The following is a 22,713-nucleotide window of genomic DNA, read 5'->3' as shown; positions in this document are numbered from 1 at the left end:
GGTGCAGGTGTTATCATCACTCTATTGTTTTATTATTAGTAGTGGTGCAGGTGTTATCATCATTCTATTGTATTATTATTAGTAGGGGTGCAGGTGTTATCATCATTCTATTGTTTTATTATTAGTAGTGGTGCAGGTGTTATCATCATTCTATTGTTTTATTATTAGTAGTGGTGCAGGTGTTATCATCACTCTATTGTTTTATTATTAGTAGTGGTGCAGGTGTTATCATCATTCTATTGTTTTATTATTAGTAGTGGTGCAGGTGTTATCATCATTCTATTGTTTTATTATTAGTAGTGGTGCAGGTGTTATCATCACTCTATTGTTTTATTATTAGTAGTGGTGCAGGTGTTATCATCATTCTATTGTTTTATTATTAGTAGTGGTGCAGGTGTTATCATCACTCTATTGTTTTATTATTAGTAGTGGTGCAGGTGTTATCATCACTCTATTGTTTTATTATTAGTAGTGGTGCAGGTGTTATCATCACTCTATTGTTTTATTATTAGTAGTGGTGCAGGTGTTATCATCACTCTATTGTTTTATTATTAGTAGTGGTGCAGGTGTTATCATCACTCTATTGTTTTATTATTAGTAGTGGTGCAGGTGTTATCATCACTCTATTGTTTTATTATTAGTAGTGGTGCAGGTGTTATCATCACTCTATTGTTTTATTATTAGTAGTGGTGCAGGTGTTATCATCACTCTATTGTTTTATTATTAGTAGTGGTGCAGGTGTTATCATCACTCTATTGTTTTATTATTAGTAGTGGTGCAGGTGTTATCATCATTCTATTGTTTTATTATTAGTAGTGGTGTTATTGATCGGTGTTGTTTCACTTTCCTCCGGTATCAGTAGCTGCCTTCCTTTGTTTCAGGAGATTCCTGGAATGACATCATCAAGGTCATGACCCTGGCCGCAGTGCGCTTTGAGCTGCTGACCACCGCACACCGCTGTCCGGTGAGAGGAGCACACTGACCAGAGGAGAGAAAGAGAGGAGCACACTGACCAGGGAGAGAGAGAGGAGCACACTGACCAGGGAGAGAGAGAGGAGCACACTGACCAGAGGAGAGAGAGAGGAGCACACTGACCAGAGGAGAGAGAGAGGAGCACACTGACCAGAGGAGAGAGAGAGGAGCACACTGACCAGAGGAGAGAGAGAGAGAGGAGCACACTGACCAGAGGAGAGAGAGAGGAACACACTGATTGGAGGAGAGAGAGAGGAGCACACTGACCAGAGGAGAGAGAGAGGAGCACACTGACCAGAGGAGAGAGAGAGGAGCACACTGACCAGGGAGAGAGAGAGGAGCACACTGACCAGGGAGAGAGAGAGGAGCACACTGACCAGGGAGAGAGAGATGAACACACTGATCGGAGGAGAGAGAGAGAGGAGCACACTGACCAGGGAGAGAGAGAGGAGCACACTGACCAGGGAGAGAGAGAGGAGCACACTGACCAGAGGAGAGAGAGAGGAGCACACTGACCAGGGAGAGAGAGAGAGAGGAGCACACTGACCAGGGAGAGAGAGAGGAGTACACTGACCAGAGGAGAGAGAGAGGAGCACACTGATCGGAGGAGAGAGAGAGAGGAGCACACTGACCAGAGGAGAGAGAGAGGAGCACACTGACCAGGGAGAGAGAGAGGAGCACACTGACCAGGGAGAGAGAGAGGAGCACACTGACCAGGGAGAGAGAGAGGAACACACTGATCGGAGGAGAGAGAGAGAGGAGCACACTGACCAGGGAGAGAGAGAGGAGCACACTGACCAGGGAGAGAGAGAGGAGCACACTGACCAGAGGAGAGAGAGAGGAGCACACTGACCAGGGAGAGAGAGAGAGGAGCACACTGACCAGAGGAGAGAGAGAGGAGTACACTGACCAGAGGAGAGAGAGAGGAGTACACTGACCAGAGGAGAGAGAGAGGAGCACACTGATCGGAGGAGAGAGAGAGAGGAGCACACTGACCAGAGGAGAGAGAGAGGAGCACACTGACCAGGGAGAGAGAGAGAGGAGCACACTGACCAGGGAGAGAGAGAGGAGTACACTGACCAGAGGAGAGAGAGAGGAGCACACTGATCGGAGGAGAGAGAGAGAGGAGCACACTGACCAGAGGAGAGAGAGAGGAGCACACTGACCAGAGGAGAGAGAGAGGAGCACACTGACCAGGGAGAGAGAGAGGAGCACACTGACCAGGGAGAGAGAGAGAGGAGCACACTGACCAGGGAGAGAGAGAGAGGAGCACACTGACAGAGGAGAGAGAGAGAGAGAGGAGCACACTGACTGGGGGGGAGAGAGAGAGTTTTCTATTTTGTAATCACAGTGTCCCTGTCTTTGTCTCTGTTTGTTCCTCAGGTGTCCCTTGACCTCAGGAAGGAGTCCAGTGTCTCCACGAAAGGCTCTCGCAGCGGCGTGTTTGTGATGTATAACTGCGCGAGGCTCTCCACGCTGTTCCAGAGCTACCAGGCCTCCGTGCAGCAAGGTCAGGGGGACTCACTGCTTTATACAGAGAACCAGGACTACCCTACAAAGTGTAGCTGCCCCTTCAAACACAGTCGCTTCTCTGCCTTTCGATCTGCGTTCGCTTCCCACTTAGAGAGCAGACGCTGTGCTTGCTGACTGACAGTGAAAATAGAATGTCTTTAAAAGCTGCACATGAACGAAATATTCTACAATTTAGCGTTTACTGTTAGCTTTTAAGTCTAGAGATCAGTTTTGAACGTGACAACACAATCTGTTTTCTGCTTTAATGAGTATTATTTGTAGACATGAAATAATTTGCAGTGCCAGTTTTTACTGTGAAATGCATGAAATCCAGCCCTGTTTATGAATCACTGGCGTCCTTTAAGACCCAACTTGACAAAGCCCTGAGGTCTGTGAGCTCCTAGGAAGCGGACGCGCTGTGATGGGCTGAACGGACTCCTCTCGCTGGTAACCATTTCCTTCTGTTCTCATGCGTTTGTGTGACTGGGTCCCAGTTTTGATCTCTGTTTGGTACAGTGGGAGGACCCTGGTTCAGTGACTCTCACAGACTGTGCAGTCGTGTCATGCTGTTGTCTTACCACTGCGTCAAACAGAGTTGATAATCAGACTGCAGTCGGACAGGAACATGAGAACACGCGAACGTTTCCTGAGCGCTCGTGCGGCTCCCAGCAGCTGCTTGATCTCGCATCGTATTAACAGGCCCCGCGGAGCCCTGCAAGCGAGCCGGGTGCCCTGCTCTGGTTTCTCATGCTGTGCTCTGTGCCGCTGTCTTCCAGGGCTCTACCCCGAGTTTCCAGAGGCTTCCCAGCTCCAGGTCGCTGCTCTCAGGGAAGAGGTGCGCTCATTCGGTGGGGCTTTGCTTTCAGAGTTGAATCGTGAAGTCTTTGTTGAACAAAACAAGACAGAAATCCAGACGCAGCTGCCCTGGGTCCCGTCCAGAGATGCGGGAATGAAGAGGGTGTTGATGGGCAGGGCATGTCCATGCTGGGACGGAGGGAGGGGTCGCTTCTCTGTGTGCTACCTTCTTCATTACCCCGCCCTGTTGTTTTCTGCTCGTGTCTGTGTCTGCTCACCTCGAGCAGTACTGGTGTTTATGTACAGTGAGTGCTGATCCGGCTCTGTGTAACCAGCCTCGCGTTCTGTGGGTTCATGACTGATGGTTATTACCAGTCATATATTGAACTGGGGAAGTGGCTGCTGGCTGCAACTCTATCACCCATAACTATGAATCACTCAATAGAGCTACATTTAGAAACCCCCACATCATTTTCTTAATAAATGCATTGCTTTGAGTGGGAGGTCTGCCTGTCACTTCCTGTGTGGTCACGTCCAGTCTCTGCCCTGCAGGGGGAGTGGCAGCTGCTCTTCAATTACATCATCCCCTTCGGAGAGCTCCTCGACCAATCAGGGCAGACCCTGCGCTCGTCCACGGGGGTGCGCATCACGCTGGGCACGGAGGCGGTGAGTGTCGCCATGGAGACCAGGGGAGAGGGGGGCGGGGGAGAGGCGCCTTGTGGTTTTGATTTGTTTCACTTCTCTCTGTGCAGGTGTGTAAGTTCCTGGTTTCTCTCAGCATGGACTTCAGCTCCTATTACAACAGAGTGCACATCCTGGGGGTGAGTGTGCTACAGGAGTGACACGCTAGGGAGTGTGCTACAGGAGTGACACCCTAGGGAGTGTGCTACAGGAGTGACACCCTAGGGAGTGTGCTACAGGAGTGACACACTAGGGAGTGTGCTACAGGAGTGACACACTAGGGAGTGTGCTACAGGAGTGACACCCTAGGGAGTGTGCTACAGGAGTGACACACTAGGGAGTGAGTTACAGGAGTGACACACTAGGGAGTGTGCTACAGGAGTGACACCCTAGGGAGTGTGCTACAGGAGTGACACACTAGGGAGTGAGTTATAGGAGTGATACACTAGGCAGTGTGTTTTTGGAGTATAGGAGTGATACACTTACAAGAGATATCTTAGCTGTTCTGGGAGTTTGTGATTTTAGGGAGAATGCATTGATAATTACAATGTACAGTGCCTGTGTCGGCCTTTTCAATACTCTTTGCTCTCCCCAGGAGCCCCTGCCTCACCTCTTCAGCCAGATGTTCGCTCGGCTACAGCTGATGAGGGGCGTGAAGGAGCTGCTCCACTGTGCTCTGAGCACCCTGCACATCCCCCCCCTGCACCAGATCTAGAGACACCTCCTCACCCAGACCTGCACACCCCCCTGCACCAGATCTAGAGACACCTCCTCACCCAGACCTGCACACCCCCCTGCACCAGATCTAGAGACACCTCCTCACCCAGACCTGCACACCCCCCCCGCACCAGATCTAGAGACACCTCCTCACCCAGACCTGCACACCCCCCCCCCGCACCAGATCTAGAGACACCTCCTCACCCAGACCTGCACTAGTTCACTAGCTCTGCCTACCTCTCCCCTTGGAGGTCTGGGTTCAAACCAGCTCACAGGACAGGTGAACTGAGTTTGAAACCAGACCCACAGCATGACTGGTGTTCTCTGAATAAGAGACTTAAAAAAAGAATTGATAAATAAACCCCAGCGTTGTGTTTGAAGTCTTGTGTTGTGTGCTTGTTTTGTTTCTCCACGGCGTCTGTTTGTTTGAATCTGTCAGATACAACAGAAGTGACTCTTTTATTGGATATTTTAAAGGCAGGAATCACCTCCATGTTGTACAAATCATTAGGCCAGTTCAAGTCACAAATGAGTACAGTGGTACAGCTGGCAGGATGGCTCAGTTGGTTGAGCATGGATCTCCGATTCCCAACATCGGTGGTTCAAATCCACTTTAGAGCTGCTAGGTGGCGCAGTGGGGTTGGTCACGGTCACTCTTTACCTTGAGAGACTGGGATCAAATCCAGGCTACAGATTGAAATCGTCTGTTTTCACAGCGCCTTGTAGTTTGAATCTGTTAAAGACACGATAGAAGCGACTCTTTTATTGGATGTTTCCAAATATCTGCATTTTGTACAAATCATTAGTTAATGTACTGGAGGTCATTTGACAGCAGGAGAGAGCAGCTCTCTGGCTGGCTCAGTTGGTAGAGCACTGGACTTTGACTTCCAAGGTTGCTGATTCAAGTCCGATGTGAAATACAAGTGTTAATCCCTTAGTTTCAAAAAATCATGTTTAATTTACCTTTTTATCAATAAGGTTTGGCTTTGAATCCAGTTCGTCACAAATGAGTTGAGTATCACCTTAGCCCCCAGGTCCACACCACACAATGTAATAATGTGTTTCACGCAGTACGTGAGCCAGTCAGCTGGATAGCTCTGTTGGTAGAGCAGGGGACTGTGATTCCCAGGATAGTGGGTTCAAACCCATGTCAGGGGCAGGTGTTTTCTTTTCATTTTCAAACACTTTGCTCTGTTTGATAGACTTGGGATAACAGGACAAGGTGTGTGGTCCAAGTATACAAATAATAATATAAAGAGGATGATATAAGGGCTTCTGTGCAATGCTAGGTTGTCACAAGCAGACAGGTGGTGCAGTGGACTTGTTCACTAGCATGCTGTGCTGTTCACATTGGGGGACTGGGTTCAAATCCCAGTGAGTTCCTTGTTTGTTTTCAAAGAATTGGGTAATTTCTTATATAAGACAATGAAAAAGCAGACTCCTCCATGGAAGTGAGATGGACTGGGTTCAAATCCAGTGTTATTTGCTTGTTTCAAAGAATGTTAATTGAGCTTATATATAGTGTGAACCAAAGCTTTCCTGTGGGAGCTGGTGGCGCAGTGGCTATGCTGATGGCCTTCTCTCCCTGAAGACGGTGGTTCGAATCCTGGTCCCGGAGGTGAGTTCCTGAGGTAAGTAATGCTGTTGGTTGTGAGTCATGGTGGTGGTTGTAAATCTGGGTGTTGACTGTAAGTAATGATGCAGGTTGTAACTAACGATGTTGGTTGTGTCTCCACAGACGGAGGAGGGCCGTGTGCCCTGAAGAGGAGCCGGAAGAGGATGAAGAGGGGGCTTGGGCCCCCGGCCGCGGGAGGAGTGGAAGATGGGGGTGTTGGTACCAGAGAGGAGGAAGAGGGGGGCAAGTGTGAACATGGGGGAGAAGGAAGGTAGGTAGGTAGCCTTTTGCCTTTCCTTTTCAGATCTGAGGGCAAAAAGCTTAGAGCTATACAGAGACATCTCTTGTGCCTGTCAGAGATGGCAGGGCAAAAGGCAGGGCAGCATCCTGCTTTCTCCCCCATTTTAAGTCCTCCCCCTCTGGTACCAACACCCCCCTCTTCCACTCCCCCCGCGGCCGGGGGCCCAAGCCCCCTCTTCATCCTCTTCCGGCTCCTCTTCAGGGCACACTGCCCTCCTCCGTCTGTGGAGACACAACCAACATCGTTAGTTACAACCTGCATCATTACTTACAGTCAACACCCAGATTTACAACCACCACCATGACTCACAACCAACAGCATTACTTACCTCAGGAACTCGCCTCCAGGACCGGGATTCGAACCACCGTCTTCAGGGAGAGAAGGCCATCAGCATAGCCACTGCGCCACCAGCTCCCACAGGAGGGGGTTGATCCACACTATATATAAGCTCAATTAACACATTCTTTGAAACAAGCAAAGAACTCGCCTGGATTTGAACCCAGTCCATCTCTCTTCCATGGAGGAGTCTGCTTTTTCATTGCCTTATATAAGAAATTAACCAAGTCTTTGAAAACAAAGGAGGTATTCACTGGGATTTGAACCCAGAACCCCAAGGTGAACAGCACAGCATGCTAGTGAACAAGTCCACTGCACCACCTGTCTGCTTGTGACAATCTAGCATTGTTCAGAAGCCCTTATATCATCCTCTTTATATTATTATTTGTATACTTGGACCACTGATCTCTTGTCCTGTTCTGTAAACCCAAGTCTATCAAACAGGGCAAAGTGTTTGAAAATGAAAAAGAAACACATACCCCTGACATGGGTTTGAACCCACTACCCTGAGAATCACAGTCCCCTGCTCTACCAACAGAGCTATCAAGCTGACTGGCTCTCCTGCTGCGTGAAACACATTATTACATTGTGTGGTGTGGACCTGGGGGCTAAGGGGATTCTCAGCTTCGTTTCATTTTTGACTTGAACTGGATTCAAAGCCAAACTTTATTGATAAAAAGGTAAATTAAACCATGTTTTGGAAACTGTGGGATTAAGAGTTGGGCCTCATGTGGGAGTTGAACCTGTAACTCTAGAAGCCAAAGTCCAGTGCTCTACCACCTGTGCTAGCCAGAGAGCTACGCTAGCCTGCTGCCAAATGACCTCCAGTACATTAACTAATGATTTGTACAAAATGCAGATCACTCCATTGGAAATATGACCGACCTCACTGCGACACCTAGCAGCTGTCCTTGATGTTAGATTTACATTGCCTACAAGGTAAAATAACCAACTTGAAAAAAAAAAACCCAGAAAAACAGGCACCTTGAACAGGGTTTGAATCACTAGCCCTGGGAATCAGGGTCCTGTGCTCTACCAACTGAGCCATCCTACCAGCTGTACTCATTTGTGACATGAACTGGCCTAATGATCTGTACAACATGGAGGTGATTCCTGCCTTGAAAATATCCAATAAAAGAGTCACTTCTGTTGTATCTGACAGATTCAAACAAACAGACGCTGTGGAGAAACAAAACAAGCACACAACACAAGGCTTCAAACACAACGCTGGGGTTTATTTATCAATTCTTTTTTTAAGACTCTTCATCAGAGAACACCAGTCATGCTGTGCCACTGTGTTGTGGGTCTGGTTTCAAACTCAGTTCACCTGTCCTGTGAGCTGGTTTGAACCCAGACCTCCAAGGGGAGAGACAGACAGCGCTAGTGAACTAGCCCCCTGCACCACCTGGCTGCTTGTGACAGTCTAGCACTCTAACCTGGTATATGAGATTCACATCAAACCCAACCCTATTACACAGCAGCTCTATAAGGTAAATGAAACAATATTTCTCAAAATAAGGGAAAAAAAAACATAAGCTCCTCTCAGATGCTCCCCAGTATTTGAATTCTTCATGAGTGCAGCTGAGGGGTTGCAAGGATGCTGAAATAGACCAGCAGCACAGACCCCCTGCTGAGTTTACCTTTAACATTACATCAAAGATTCTGTGAAAATAAAACAAGGCATTTAACATCACATTGAATTTTTCTGCTCACGTTTGAACTCTGTCCACCAATAGTCACATAGATACAGGACTTAATAAACCAGACCTCTGTACTATCCATCTGCCTGAGGTGAGAGGCTGTTTAACATTGTCTATAAGGTTCATTCTTTAAAAATGAAAGAGTACAGAATTGAGTAATTGAACTCAGTGCACCAAGTGTAACACACACACAAGAGAAGCAAACAAATCCACTGGACCACCTGCCTGCAATCAGGAAATGCATTTCACATTAACAATCAAGGGGGCTCGAACCCACAGCTCTGAAGTTATGAGTCCGCTGCTCTAATAACTGAGATGCCTGGCCAGCAGGTCGTGCAGTTTTTAAATATTGCATTTTCTATCGTGGCCGAAATGTTAAGAATTAAAAAAAAAAAAAAAAAAAAGAAAATCACTGCCCTCCAGTGGAATAATGAGGTATTGCACCCCAAGGACAATACACCAAGAATAACACATATATTACCCTGGCATGCAATACCTCATCGTTCCACTGGAGGGCGCGTTTTTAAAACTTTTTTTTATTTTAAACAAATGTTTTTCATGATAATATCACTTTTTGTTTTTTGACAAAATAAAGTAAAGAAACAAACAAAATACAACATTGAAACGCAGCAGCATATCAACAGTGGACTAATAAACCCATAACTCGAACATTTATTAATACAAAATAATAAAACCGGTGTGAAATGAATGAAAAACGGCTTAGGCATACTTGCAGCAGTAGGAGGTTATGGATTCTGAAATCTCATGACCTCCTACTGCTGAACGTGTGCTCAAGACTCCACCCAGCGGCGGGAAGGGGTAATGCACCTCCAACAACCATACTGAGCCAACCAGAGTGCTGAGAATTACACAAAAACCAGACGTGCTCAAAGGCCCAGGCGGGGTGCCTGAATCCAAACCATACCGAGCGAGCCAGCCAGAGAGCTGCCGAACACCACGCTGAGCTGCACAGCACGGCTTCAATTCATATACCGAGCGAGCCAGCCAGAGAGCTGCCGAACACCACGCTGAGCTGCACAGCACGGCTTCAATTCATATACCGAGCGAGCCAGCCAGAGAGCTGCCGAACACCACGCTGAGCTGCACAGCACGGCTTCAATTCATATACCGAGTGAGCCAGCCAGAGAGCTGCCGAACACCACACTGAGCTGCACAGCACGGCTTCAATTCATATACCCAGAGAGCCAGCCAGAGAGCTGCCGAACACCACGCTGAGCTGCACAGCACGGCTTCAATCCATATATATGGTTCACACTATATATAAAGTCAATTAACAAATTATTTGAAACAAGCAAAGAACTCACCTGGATTTGAACCCAGTCCATCTCTCTTCCACGGTGGAGTCTGTTTTTCATTGCCTTATATAAGAAATTAACCAAGTCTTTGAAAACAAAGGAGGAACTCACCTGAATTTGAACCCAGAACCCCAAGGTGGGCAGCACAGCATGCTAGTGAACTAGCCCACTGCTCCACCTGTCTGCTTGTGACAAGTAGATATTGCACAGAAGCCCTTATATCACTCTCTGTATAATAATATTTGTATGCTTAGACCACTGATCTCTTGTCCTGTTATGTAAACCCAAGTCTATCAAACAGGGCAAAGTGTTTGAAAATGAAAAGGAAACACCTGCCCCTGACAAGGGTTTGAACCCACAACCCTGAGAATCACAGCCCCCTGCTCTACTAACAGAGCTATCCAGCCAATTTACTGTCCTCCTGCGTGAAACTCATTATTACATTGTTTCGTTTGTGCCACGAACTGGATTCAAAGCCAAACCTTATTGATAAAAGGTAAATTAAACAACATTTTTGAAACTGTGGGATTAAGACTTGTATCTCATGTATGACTTGAACCTTGGAAGTCAGAGTCCAGTGCTCTACCAACTGAGCCAGTCAGAGTGCTGCTCTGTCCTGCTGTCAAATGACCTCCAGTTAACTGTACAGGCAATATGTAAATCACTGGTGACAGGACCACTCAGTGAAGCAATAGACAGGGTCACAGGTCACAGGACCGCTCAGTGAAGCAATAGACAGGGTCACAGGTCACAGGACTGCTCAGTAAAGTGATAGACAGGGTCACAGGTCACAGGACCGCTCAGTGAAGCAATAGACAGGGTCACAGGACCGCTCAGTGAAGCAATAGACAGGGTCACAGGTCACAGGACCGCTCAGTGAAGCGATAGACAGGGTCACAGGTCACAGGACCGCTCAGTGAAGCAATAGACAGGGTCACAGGTCACAGGACCACTCAGTGAAGCGACAGACAGGGTCACAGGTCACAGGACCGCTCAGTGAAGCGACAGACAGGGTCACAGGTCACAGGACCGCTCAGTGAAGCGACAGACAGGGTCACAGGTCACAGGACCGCTCAGTGAAGCGACAGACAGGGTCACAGGTCACAGGACCGCTCAGTGAAGCGACAGACAGGGTCACAGGTCACAGGACCGCTCAGTGAAGCGACAGACAGGGTCACAGGTCACAGGACCGCTCAGTGAAGCGACAGACAGGGTCACAGGTCACAGGACCGCTCAGTGAAGCGACAGACAGGGTAGGGGGGAGGGAATGAGGCAGTGGGACAATCATTTTCAAACAGAAACAAGCAGAGACAGACACAGGTGTACAATTTGTCATTTTAATTTCCAAACTTGGCGATATTTTAGTTTCATCCATTTCCTTTAAATGTATTATTTCATAAACTGGCCACAGATTTGAAAACACAACATCTCTCTCTCTCTCTCTCTCTCTCTCTCTCTCTCTCTCTCTCTCTCTCTCTCTCTCTCTCTCTCTCTCTCTCTCTCTCAAGCAGTTGACAGTGAATCGAAACATATTAAAAACAATAAATAAATACATAAATAAAATTAATAAATAAAACAGATGAATAAATAAATAAATCAAATTAATAAATAAATTAAATAATAAATATATCATTCTGTAAACAGTAAAGTCACACAAGTGGTGGAAAGGGTTCTTTTGAAAGGGCTTTTTTTGGCAACAAAACTTTTGCAATCATTTAATTTTATACAAACACATAAACCTGTGAATAAACACCCCCATAAATAGAGCCCAGATCTGTATTGAATATTCCCAAGAACAGACAGAACCACAACCATTTCAATGGAAATCAACACTGCTTCCTGTAACCCTCCCTGCTTCCACCGTGGCCACTGCGTGTGGGATTGTGATTCAGAGCAGGGGGGCTTCATGTGTGTACAAGAGACAGACGCAGTGTCCAGGACAGGACAGGACGGACAGAGAGACCGAGTTCTGCAGTCCTGCGCTCTCTGTCTCCCTCTAGCGGTCAGTCTCGGTTACTGCAGTGGAGATTCAGCTATACAGTCCTGTGCTCTCTGTCTCCCTCTTGTGGTCAGTCTCTGTTACTGCAGTGGAGATTGAGCTATACAGTCCTGTGCTCTCTGTCTCCCTCTAGTAGTCAGTCTCTGTTACTGCAGTGGAGATTCAGCTATACAGTCCTGCGCTCTCTGTCTCCCTCTTGTGGTCAGTCTCGGTTACTGCAGTGGAGATTCAGCTATACAGTCCTGCGCTCTCTGTCTCCCTTTTGTGGTCAGTTTCTGTTACTGCAGTGGAGATCAGTTCACTACAATTATGCTCTCTCTGTCTCCCTCTAGTGGTCAGTCTCTGTTACTGCAGTGGAGATTCAGCTATACAGTCCCGCGCTCTCTGTCTCTCTCTAGTGGTCAGTCTCTGTTACTGCAGTGGAATTTCAGCTATACAGTCATGTGCTCTCTGTCTCCCTCTTGTGGTCAGTCTCGGTTACTGCAGTGGAGATTCAGCTATACAGTCCTGTGCTCTCTGTCTCCCTTTTGTGGTCAGTTTCTGTTACTGCAGTGGAGATCAGTTCACTACAATTATGCTCTCTCTGTCTCCCTCTAGTGGTCAGTCTCTGTTACTGCAGTGGAGATTCAGCTATACAGTCCCGCGCTCTCTGTCTCCCTCTAGTAATCAGTCTCTGTTACTGCAGTGGAGATTCAGCTATACAGTCCTGCGCTCTCTGTCTCCCTCTTGTGGTCAGTCTCGGTTACTGCAGTGGAGATTCAGCTATACAGTCCTGCGCTCTCTGTCTCCCTTTTGTGGTCAGTTTCTGTTACTGCAGTGGAGATCAGTTCACTACAATTATGCTCTCTCTGTCTCCCTCTAGTGGTCAGTCTCTGTTACTGCAGTGGAGATTCAGCTATACAGTCCCGCGCTCTCTGTCTCTCTCTAGTGGTCAGTCTCTGTTACTGCAGTGGAATTTCAGCTATACAGTCATGTGCTCTCTGTCTCCCTCTTGTGGTCAGTCTCGGTTACTGCAGTGGAGATTCAGCTATACAGTCCTGTGCTCTCTGTCTCCCTTTTGTGGTCAGTTTCTGTTACTGCAGTGGAGATCAGTTCACTACAATTATGCTCTCTCTGTCTCCCTCTAGTGGTCAGTCTCTGTTACTGCAGTGGAGATTCAGCTATACAGTCCCGCGCTCTCTGTCTCCCTCTAGTAGTCAGTCTCTGTTACTGCAGTGGAGATTCAGCTATACAGTCCTGCGCTCTCTGTCTCCCTCTTGTGGTCAGTCTCGGTTACTGCAGTGGAGATTCAGCTATACAGTCCTGCGCTCTCTGTCTCCCTTTTGTGGTCAGTTTCTGTTACTGCAGTGGAGATCAGTTCACTACAATTATGCTCTCTCTGTCTCCCTCTAGTGGTCAGTCTCTGTTACTGCAGTGGAGATTCAGCTATACAGTCCCGCGCTCTCTGTCTCTCTCTAGTGGTCAGTCTCTGTTACTGCAGTGGAATTTCAGCTATACAGTCATGTGCTCTCTGTCTCCCTCTTGTGGTCAGTCTCGGTTACTGCAGTGGAGATTCAGCTATACAGTCCTGTGCTCTCTGTCTCCATCTTGTGGTCAGTCTCGGTTACTGCAGTGGAGATTCAGCTATACAGTCCCGCACTCTCTGTCTCCCTCTAGTGGTCAGTCTCTGTTACTGCAGTGGAGTTTCAGCTATACAGTCCCGCGCTCTCTGTCTCTGTCTTGTGGTCAGTCTCTGTTACTGCAGTGGAGATTCAGCTATACAATCCTGCGCTCTCTGTCTCCCTCTAGTGTTCAGAACCTGTTACTGCAGTGGAGATCAGGACACTACAATCATGCTCTCTGTCTCCCTCTAGTGGTCAGTCTCTGTTACTGCAGTGGAGAAGGGGTTCCCTCCTGTCCTGTCCTGGGCTGCTCTCTCTCGCCCCCAGTGTTCAAACTCTACACAGCAGCAGCAGCAACATCACAAAAGCAGCTTTAAAAACAAGATCATAGAAATATTTGTTTTCTGCTCTGATGAAAAAGATACAAAATGTATAAAAAAGTCTTGGTGTTTTGTTGTTGCATGTTTCTCTCTGTCTCCTGTTGGTTGGAGATGTGGGAGATGAGTGATATGGAAGATTTGTGTTGTGTGCTCCCGGCTCTCCTAGGTCCTGCCATCCCAGCAAGGACAAACACAGAGGCAGTCCTCCGCCTTCCCAGCATTCACAGCTCCGTCAGCACTGACCTTAGCTTCTTGTGTGTCAGCAGAGTGGGCGGGGCTTGCGCCAGCCGGGATTCACAAACACACTGAATTCTGGGATGTTTTTGGGGGGTCATCAAGATTGCCCTTCAGCTCTTGTTACTCTGAAATAAAGAAGAGGAGAATCAGAGAGAAACAAGATAGCGAATTAGAGAGAGAGAATGAGAGAAACGAGACACAGAGATACGAGAGAGAGAATCAGAGAGAGAGAGAAACGAGACACAGAGATATGAGAGAGAGAATCAGAGAGAGAAACGAGACACAGAGATACGAGAGAGAATCAGAGAGAGAGAAACGAGACACAGAGATATGAGAGAGAGAATCAGAGAGAGAGAGAAACGAGACACAGAGATACGAGAGAGAGAATCAGAGAGAGAGAAACAAGAGAGATATGAGAGAGAGAATCAGAGAGAGATACGAGAGAGAATCTGAGAGAGATATGAATCAGAGGGAGGGAGAGGGGGAGGGAGACAGAGAGGGGGAGAGGGGGAGAGGGAGAGGGAGAGAGAGACAGAGGGAGAGACAGAGGGAGACAGAGAGGTGGAGAGGGAGAGAGGTGGAGAGGGAGAGAGAGACAGAGGGAGAGGGATACAGAGAGGGGGCGAGGTAGAGAGGGAGAGGGAGAGAGAGACAGAGGGAGAGGGAGACAGAGGGGGAGAGGTGGAAAGGGAGAGAGGGAGACAGACAGAGAGGGAGCGGGTGATAGAGGAGTGACTTACTCTGAGTCAGGGGAGAGCTCTGAGATGTTGTGTGAGGTTGCGGAGTGCGGTGTGGAGGGGCAGGGCGCGGGAGGGGGAGGGGAGGTCTGGCCGGCTGCAGTGCAGGATGGAGTGATGGTGGCAGCCTGTGGAGCAGAGGAGGAGGTGGAGGAAAGTACAGAGGAGCTGAAGGAGGCCAGGATGGAGGAGAGGATGTCCAGCTGCTCGGTGGAGGGATGGCGGCTCGGGGGCTCCAGCGCCTCTCGGGACGGGTACCTACGGGGGGGCACGCAGTCCAGCCTCTCCCGGGAGCCCTGCCAGCGGGACAGCAGCTCCAGCTGCTCGCGGGATGCATGTCTGGAGGGCGCAGGCAGGGGGGGCGAGGGGTCTCTGGAGGGCTGGCGGGCCGGCAGCGTGTTCAGCCACTCTCTGCAGGGCTGCTGTGCTCTGCTAGGCAGTGCCTCCAGGTGGTCTCTGGTGCCCCCCCTGCGGGGGAGGGTGCTGTTGAGCCGGCCCCCTGCCTCCAGGCTCTCCTGCGGGGCGTGTCTGCTGGGCACGGCCTCCAGGCAGTCGCGGGAGGCGGCATGGCGGTGGCTCAGGGCTTCGCGGGACAGCTGCCGGCGTGCTAGGGAGTCCAGCTGCTCCCGGGACGAGTAGCGGCTGGCCGGCTGGGACAGGCTGCCCGTCCCAGAGTACATGCGCCCGTACGAGGCCGCTGGCACGGCCCGGTGCCCCAGCGTGGAGGTCTTGTACCAGGACAGCTCGTTCGGGACCCGGCCCATCGACGACAGGCCCTGCAGGGCCGGAGGACAGGGGAGGCGGTTCTTCAGGATCCCTGCACGAGGAGAGAGGAAGAGTGTGAGTTCTGCAAGTGTGCAGTGAGGACGTGCAGGGTGCAGGGTTCAGGGTGCAGGTTCAGGGTGCAGGGTGCAGGGTGCAGGGTGCAGGGTGCAGGGTTCAGGGTGCAGGGTGCAGGGTGCAGTGTGCAGGGTTCAGGGTGCAGGGTTCAGGGTTCAGGGTGCAGGGTTCAGGGTGCAGGTGCAGGGTGTAGGTGCAGGGTGCAGGGTGCAGGGTGCAGTGTGCAGGGTGCAGGGTGCAGGTGTAGGGTTCAGGTGCAGGGTGCAGGGTGCAGGGTTCAGGGTGCAGGATGCAGGGTTCAGGGTGCAGGGTGCAGGGTGCAGTGTGCAGGGTTCAGGGTGCAGGGTTCAGGGTTCAGTGTGCAGTGTTCAGGGTGCAGGGTGCAGGGTGCAGTGTGCAGGGTTCAGGGTTCAGGGTGCAGGGTTCAGGGTGCAGGATGCAGGGTTCAGGGTGCAGGGTGCAGGGTGCAGTGTGCAGGGTTCAGGGTGCAGGGTTCAGGGTTCAGTGTGCAGTGTTCAGGGTGCAGGGTGCAGGGTGCAGGGTTCAGGGTGCAGGATGCAGGGTTCAGGGTGCAGGGTGCAGGGTTCAGGATGCAGGGTGCAGTGTACAGGGTTCAGGGTGCAGGGTGCAGGGTTCAGGGTGCAGTGTGCAGGGTTCAGGGTGCAGTGTTCAGGGTTCAGGGTGCAGGGTGCAGTGTACAGGGTTCAGGGTGCAGGGTGCAGGGTGGAAGGAGGCTGCCAGGCTGTTTGTGTGATTCACCTTTGCGGTGCCTGTGTGGCTGGGTCAGGCTGTTCTCGTCCCCGCTGGTCAGAGACGGTTCGAGCTGGTTGTTATTGGCCATGTCTTTGCTGATGTCGACGCCCAGCCGGCGCTCAGAGCCCCACTTGTGCAGTGAGTGCACCTCACACTCCCCCAGAGCCGGCCAATAGGAGAGCAGATCATTGCCGTCCAGATCTGCAAGACAGACAGAGATGCTCAATCACACCATCAATCACACAGACACAGCATGCGACTCACACACACTCACACTCACACTCACACACACACACACTCACACACACACACACACACACACACTCACACTCACACTCACACACACACACTGATACACACACACACACACACTCACACACTGATACACACACACACACACTCACACACTGATACACACACACACACAGATACACACACTGATACACACACACACACACACACACACTCACACACTGATACACACACACACACAGATACACACACTGATACACACACACACACACACACACACTGATACACACACACACACACACACTCACACACTGATACACACACACACACAGATACACACACTGATACACACACACACACACTCACACACTGATACACACACACACACAGATACACACACTGATACACACACACACACACACACACACTCACACACTGATACACACACACACACAGATACACACACTGATACACACACACACACACACACACACACACACACTCACACACACACTCACACACTGATACACACACACACACACACACACACACACACACACTCACACACTGATACACACACACACACACACACTCACACACTGATACACACACACACACACACACACACACACACTCACACACACACTCACACTAGCTGGTCCGGAGCACCCTTTCCCAGTACAGTCCTCGCTGGTTCCAGCGGGCTCCCAGTTCCCCTGGTCAGACTGCAGTGAGGGGGTGTGGTCTGTGGGAGGGGGTGTGTCTTTCATGCAGTGGGAGGGGATTGTGAGAGAGGCGGGAGCGGGAGTCACCTTTGGCTGTGCTGTGGGCGGGGTCAGTGAGCAGGCGCTCGCTCTGGTTGGTGCGTTTGAATCGGCGCTGGATCCTCCCGCGGAGACGCACGTTGTCTTCGCTCTCGGAGGACGGGATGGACAGACTGCGCTCCTCCTCAAGGGACAGGTCTGAGTCCGAGTCCGAGTCGTCTCCTGGGGTGGTTAGATACGCTTCATCTTACAAATCTTTCCCATGCTAAATTCACTCGCTCATTCTGAGCGCCCCCCCATGCCTTTCCCATGGTTATACTCTGCATCGGCCACAGCTTACCCTGCCTGGCATGTTTTTAAACATGCTTTCCCAGCTCTCACAATACCTTATTCCACTGGCCTATGCTTCAGCCTGCTCAGGTCTGCACAGTACCTCAGCCACACGCTTACCAGAATGCTTAAGCTCTCTCTAGAGAAAGTGACTGCTTTTCAATAGAACCCCGCAGTGTGTTTCGGGTGCTCCCGTGGCGCAGCCTCACCTCCGTCCCGGTGGAACATGGCCACGTCCAGGTCCGTGGCTCCGGTGGGTCCCAGCATGTTGTGCTCCAGCGCGCAGCCCTGCCGAGCCAGCAGGGTCTCTCTGCAGGGGAGACAGCAGCTTGTTACTGTGAGCGCTCTCTGTACCTTCACATCTACTGACGTCTGTGCACAGCAGGGTCCACACTGACCTCAGATCCATCAGACAAGCAAGACCAATAATCAGACACCCTCTCTGTCTGAGAGCCCCTCTCCCCTCCTCTCTGTGTGAGAGCCCCTCTCCCCTCCTCTCTGTCTGAGAGCCCCTCTCCCCTCCTCTCTGTCTGAGAGCCCCTCTCCCCTCCTCTCTGTCTGAGATCCCCTCTCTCCTCCTCTCTGTCTGAGAGCCCCTCCCCTCCTCTCTGTCTGAGAGCCCCTCTCCCCTCCTCTCTGTCTGAGAGCCCCTCCCCTCCTCTCTGTCTGAGAGCCCCTCTCCCCTCCTCTCTGTCTGAGAGCCCCTCTCCCCTCCTCTCTGTCTGAGATCCCCTCTCTCCTCCTCTCTGTCTGAGAGCCCCTCTCCCCTCCTCTCTGTCTGAGAGCCCCTCTCCCCTCCTCTCTGTCTGAGATCCCCTCTCTCCTCCTCTCTGTCTGAGAGCCTCTCTCCCCTCCTCTCTGTGTGAGAGCCCCTCTCCCCTCCTCTCTGTCTGAGAGCCCCTCTCCCCTCCTCTCTGTCTGAGAGCCCCTCTCCCCTCCTCTCTGTCTGAGATCCCCTCTCCCCTCCTCTCTGTCTGAGAGCCCCTCTCCCCTCCTCTCTGTCTGAGAGCCCCTCTCCCCTCCTCTCTGTCTGAGAGCCCCTCTCCCCTCCTCTCTGTGTGAGAGCCCCTCTCCCCTCCTCTCTGTCTGAGATCCCCTCTCTCCTCCTCTCTGTCTGAGAGCCCCTCTCCCCTCCTCTCTGTCTGAGAGCCCCTCTCCCCTCCTCTCTGTCTGAGAGCCCCTCTCCCCTCCTCTCTGTGTGAGAGCCCCTCTCCCCTCCTCTCTGTCTGAGAGCCCCTCTCCCCTCCTCTCTGTGTGAGAGCCCCTCTCCCCTCTCTCTCACCTCAGGTACCCAGCTCTCTGGCTGGAGTGTGTGTGTGCTGAGCGCACACTGTTCACGGAGGAGATGCTCGAGGCTCCCAGGGTGATGCGATGCAGTCCGCTCTCCTCAAGCAGGGATGTGTTGTTGTAGGGGTTGGGACCCTGAGGGGACAGACAGAGAGGACACGGTGACACAGGGGACAAGAGCACGCAGGCACGCACGCAGGAATGCAGGCTAAAATCCAGCCTGGCACCCATTTATTCAGAAGAGTTACTCCCCCAATATGTACCCCGTCACTGACTCACATCACAGGACGCAGGTGTTCTGAGAGTCCCCCCCATATGTACCCCGTCACTGACTCACATCACAGGGTGCAGGTGTTCTGAGAGTCCCCCCATATGTACCCCGTCACTGACTCACATCACAGCACGCAGGTGTTCTGAGAGTCCCCCCATATGTACCCCGTCACTGACTCACATCACAGGACGCAGGTGTTCTGAGAGTCCCCCCATATGTACCCCGTCACTGACTCACATCACAGCACGCAGGTGTTCTGAGAGTCCCCCCATATGTACCCCGTCACTGACTCACATCACAGGACGCAGGTGTTCTGAGAGTCCCCCCATATGTACCCCGTCACTGACTCACATCACAGGACGCAGGTGTTCTGAGAGTCCCCCCATATGTACCCCGTCACTGACTCACATCACAGGACGCAGGTGTTCTGAGAGTCCTCCCATATGTACCCCGTCACTGACTCACATCACAGCACGCAGGTGTTCTGAGAGTCCCCCCATATGTACCCCGTCACTGACTCACATCACAGCACGCAGGTGTTCTGAGAGTCCCCCCATATGTACCCCGTCACTGACTCACATCACAGGACGCAGGTGTTCTGAGAGTCCTCCCATATGTACCCCGTCACTGACTCACATCACAGCACGCAGGTGTTCTGAGAGTCCCCCCATATGTACCCCGTCACTGACTCACATCACAGGACGCAGGTGTTCTGAGAGTCCCCCCACATGTACCCCGTCACTGACTCACATCACAGGACGCAGGTGTTCTGAGAGTCCCCCCACATGTACCCCGTCACTGACTCACATCACAGGACGCAGGTGTTCTGAGAGTCCTCCCATATGTACCCCGTCACTGACTCACATCACAGGACGCAGGTGTTCTGAGAGTCCCCCCACATGTACCCCGTCACTGACTCACATCACAGCACGCAGGTGTTCTGAGAGTCCCCCCACATGTACCCCGTCACTGACTCACATCACAGGACGCAGGTGTTCTGAGAGTCCCCCCACATGTACCCCGTCACTGACTCACATCACAGGGTGCAGGTGTTCTGAGAGTCCCCCCATATGTACCCCGTCACTGACTCACATCACAGGACGCAGGTGTTCTGAGAGTCCCGAGGGGGAGTACAATTCAAACGGGTAGAAAGGCTTTCTCACACAGAGCACCACAGGGATGGAATGCCCTTCCTGTCTTTGTTAGGGAGGCTTTTACAGCTTTTAAATCTAGACTTGAGTCTTACTTCTATACATTGGCCTTTCTATGCTAGTGTGCTTTCCTGTATATTGTAGTGTTTTTGGGACTGGATTTCATTCTGAATTGTTGTTCTGTTCTGTCTTGAGATGCCTTTGGTGTGAATGGCGCTTTATAAATAAAATTTGATTTGATTTGATTTGATACTCTTATTTGTGAATCAGTTTGCTGCGGTGGTCTCTCTGCCTGTCTGTGTGTCTCAGTGCTCACTGTGATTTGCTGCGGTGGTCTCTCTGCCTGTCTGTGTGTCTCAGTGCTCACTGTGATTTGCTGTGGTGGTCTCTCTGCCTGTCTGTGTGTCTCAGTGCTCACTGTGATTTGCTGCGGTGGTCTCTCTGCCTGTCTGTGTGTCTCAGTGCTCACTGTGATTTGCTGCGGTGGTCTCTCTGCCTGTCTGTGTGTCTCAGTGCTCACTGTGATTTGCTGCGGTGGTCTCTCTGCCTGTCTGTGTGTCTCAGTGCTCACTGTGATTTGCTGCGGTGGTCTCTCTGCCTGTCTGTGTGTCTCAGTGCTCACTGTGATTTGCTGCGGTGGTCTCTCTGCCTGTCTGTGTGTCTCAGTGCTCACTGTGATTTGCTGTGGTGGTCTCTCTGGTCGTGTGGATTCCTCTCCGGGGCTCTTCTTGCCCAGACAGGCCAGCTTCCAGGCCTCCTGCACCTCCGAGTTCAGCAGGCAGAACACCAGCAGCACAGCCAGACCCTGCGGGGGGCAGGAAGGGGTGGAGAGAGGCGGCAGGAAGGGATGGGGAGAGAGGGCAGGAAGGGGTGGGGAGAGGAGGCAGGAAGGGACGGGGAGAGAGGGCAGGAAGGGGTGGGGAGAGGAGGCAGGAAGGGACGGGGAGAGAGGGCAGGAAGGGACGGGAGAGGAGGGGAGAGAGTTCAGAACTTGTTAGCTAAACATTGTATCTAACAACAGAGGCTCCTTCCTTGTCAGACACACAGACAGACGGACACACACAGGTAAGACACACAGACACACACACAGACAGACACACACACAGACAGACAGACACACACAGGTCAGACACGCAGACACACACAGGTCAGACACACAGACACACACAGACAGACACACACACAGGCTGGCTGGGAGAGAGGAGGGCGATACCTGCAGGCAGCAGAGCACAGTGTAGAGGTAGTGAAAGGCCAGGACACTGTTATTGACGGCCATCAGACCGAACAACCAGGTAGAGCTGGCCAGGAGCAACAGAATAAAGGCATTGCGCACTGTCACGCTGCAGAGAGAGAGAGAGAGACAGAGAAACGACAGAGCAGATGAAATGAGAGACAAAAGTAGAAAGTAACAATTACTGAAACTGCCTCCCTCGAATCCCTCAGCTCTAACCCCGACTACGCTCCCTCCCTCCCTCCCTCCCTCCCTCCCTCCATCCCTCTCCACTCCCTCCCAGTCCCTCCCAGTCCCTCTCCAGTTCCTCTCCAGTCCCTCCCAGTCCCTCCCAGTTCCTCCCAGTCCCTCTCCAGTCCCTCCCAGTCCCTCTCCAGTTCCTCTCCAGTCCCTCCCAGTCCCTGTACTCACACCACGGATTGTTTCTTTGTCTCTTTCTGCGTGGGGCTGCAGGACATGCGCGCTACGATGAGGAACATCCCTCCATTCATCTGGAAGAAGAGAAGAGAGAGAGAGAGAGAGAGAGAGAGAGAGAGAGAGAGAGAGAGGGGAGAGAGGGGCTCAGCCAGGTTCAAACCCTCATCAACTGATCAAACTCCTGAGTGTGTGACCTGATCAAACTCCTGAGTGTGTGACCTGATCAAACTCCTGAGTGTGTGACCTGATCAAACTCCTGAGTGTGTGACCTGATCAAACTCCTGAGTGTGTGACCTGATCAAACTCCTGAGTGTGTGACCTGATCAAACTCCTGAGTGTGTGACCTGATCAAACTCCTGAGTGTGTGACCTGATCAAACTCCTGAGTGTGTGACCTGATCAAACTCCTGAGTGTGTGAGCTGATCAAACTCCTGAGTGTGTGACCTGATTAAACTCCTGAGTGTGTGAGCTGATCAAACTCCTGAGTGTGTGACCTGATCAAACTCCTGAGTGTGTGA

At 51.2% G+C, this 22,713-nt stretch overlaps 2 protein-coding genes across 5 annotated transcripts in view; one reads left to right on the top strand and one right to left on the bottom strand.

Annotated features, from left to right (window-relative positions):
* Positions 1 to 5,173, top strand: part of LOC117412071 (DALR anticodon-binding domain-containing protein 3) — a 12,596-nt gene extending 7,423 nt beyond the window's left edge. Inside the window, exons 8-13 of the mRNA XM_058988213.1 lie at positions 882 to 964; positions 2,356 to 2,482; positions 3,261 to 3,319; positions 3,832 to 3,945; positions 4,032 to 4,100; positions 4,556 to 5,173. Coding sequence (XP_058844196.1) covers positions 882 to 964; positions 2,356 to 2,482; positions 3,261 to 3,319; positions 3,832 to 3,945; positions 4,032 to 4,100; positions 4,556 to 4,675 — 572 coding nt within the window. The 3' untranslated portion in view covers positions 4,676 to 5,173. The remainder of the gene's footprint in view (positions 1 to 881; positions 965 to 2,355; positions 2,483 to 3,260; positions 3,320 to 3,831; positions 3,946 to 4,031; positions 4,101 to 4,555) is intronic.
* A 6,773-nt stretch (positions 5,174 to 11,946) lies between these two features.
* LOC131697671 (cadherin EGF LAG seven-pass G-type receptor 3-like) overlaps positions 11,947 to 22,713 on the bottom strand; it is a 46,150-nt gene continuing 35,383 nt past the window's right edge. For 2 of the 4 annotated variants that reach the window (XM_058988207.1, XM_058988208.1), the window contains 9 exons: positions 22,190 to 22,269; positions 21,761 to 21,887; positions 21,221 to 21,352; positions 19,121 to 19,260; positions 18,048 to 18,148; positions 17,557 to 17,730; positions 16,499 to 16,693; positions 14,903 to 15,716; positions 11,947 to 14,287 (listed from right to left, as the gene is read on the bottom strand). In XM_058988207.1, coding sequence (XP_058844190.1) covers positions 14,260 to 14,287; positions 14,903 to 15,716; positions 16,499 to 16,693; positions 17,557 to 17,730; positions 18,048 to 18,148; positions 19,121 to 19,260; positions 21,221 to 21,352; positions 21,761 to 21,887; positions 22,190 to 22,269 — 1,791 coding nt within the window. In that variant the 3' untranslated portion in view covers positions 11,947 to 14,259. The remainder of the gene's footprint in view (positions 14,288 to 14,902; positions 15,717 to 16,498; positions 16,694 to 17,556; positions 17,731 to 18,047; positions 18,149 to 19,120; positions 19,261 to 21,220; positions 21,353 to 21,760; positions 21,888 to 22,189; positions 22,270 to 22,713) is intronic. The other 2 variants (XM_058988209.1, XM_058988210.1) reach the window with 2 other exon arrangements.

Source organism: Acipenser ruthenus, chromosome 16 (assembly GCF_902713425.1).
Source record: "Acipenser ruthenus chromosome 16, fAciRut3.2 maternal haplotype, whole genome shotgun sequence".
NCBI classification, from domain to species: domain Eukaryota; kingdom Metazoa; phylum Chordata; class Actinopteri; order Acipenseriformes; family Acipenseridae; genus Acipenser; species Acipenser ruthenus.
This window is presented reverse-complemented; position numbering and strand designations above follow the sequence as displayed.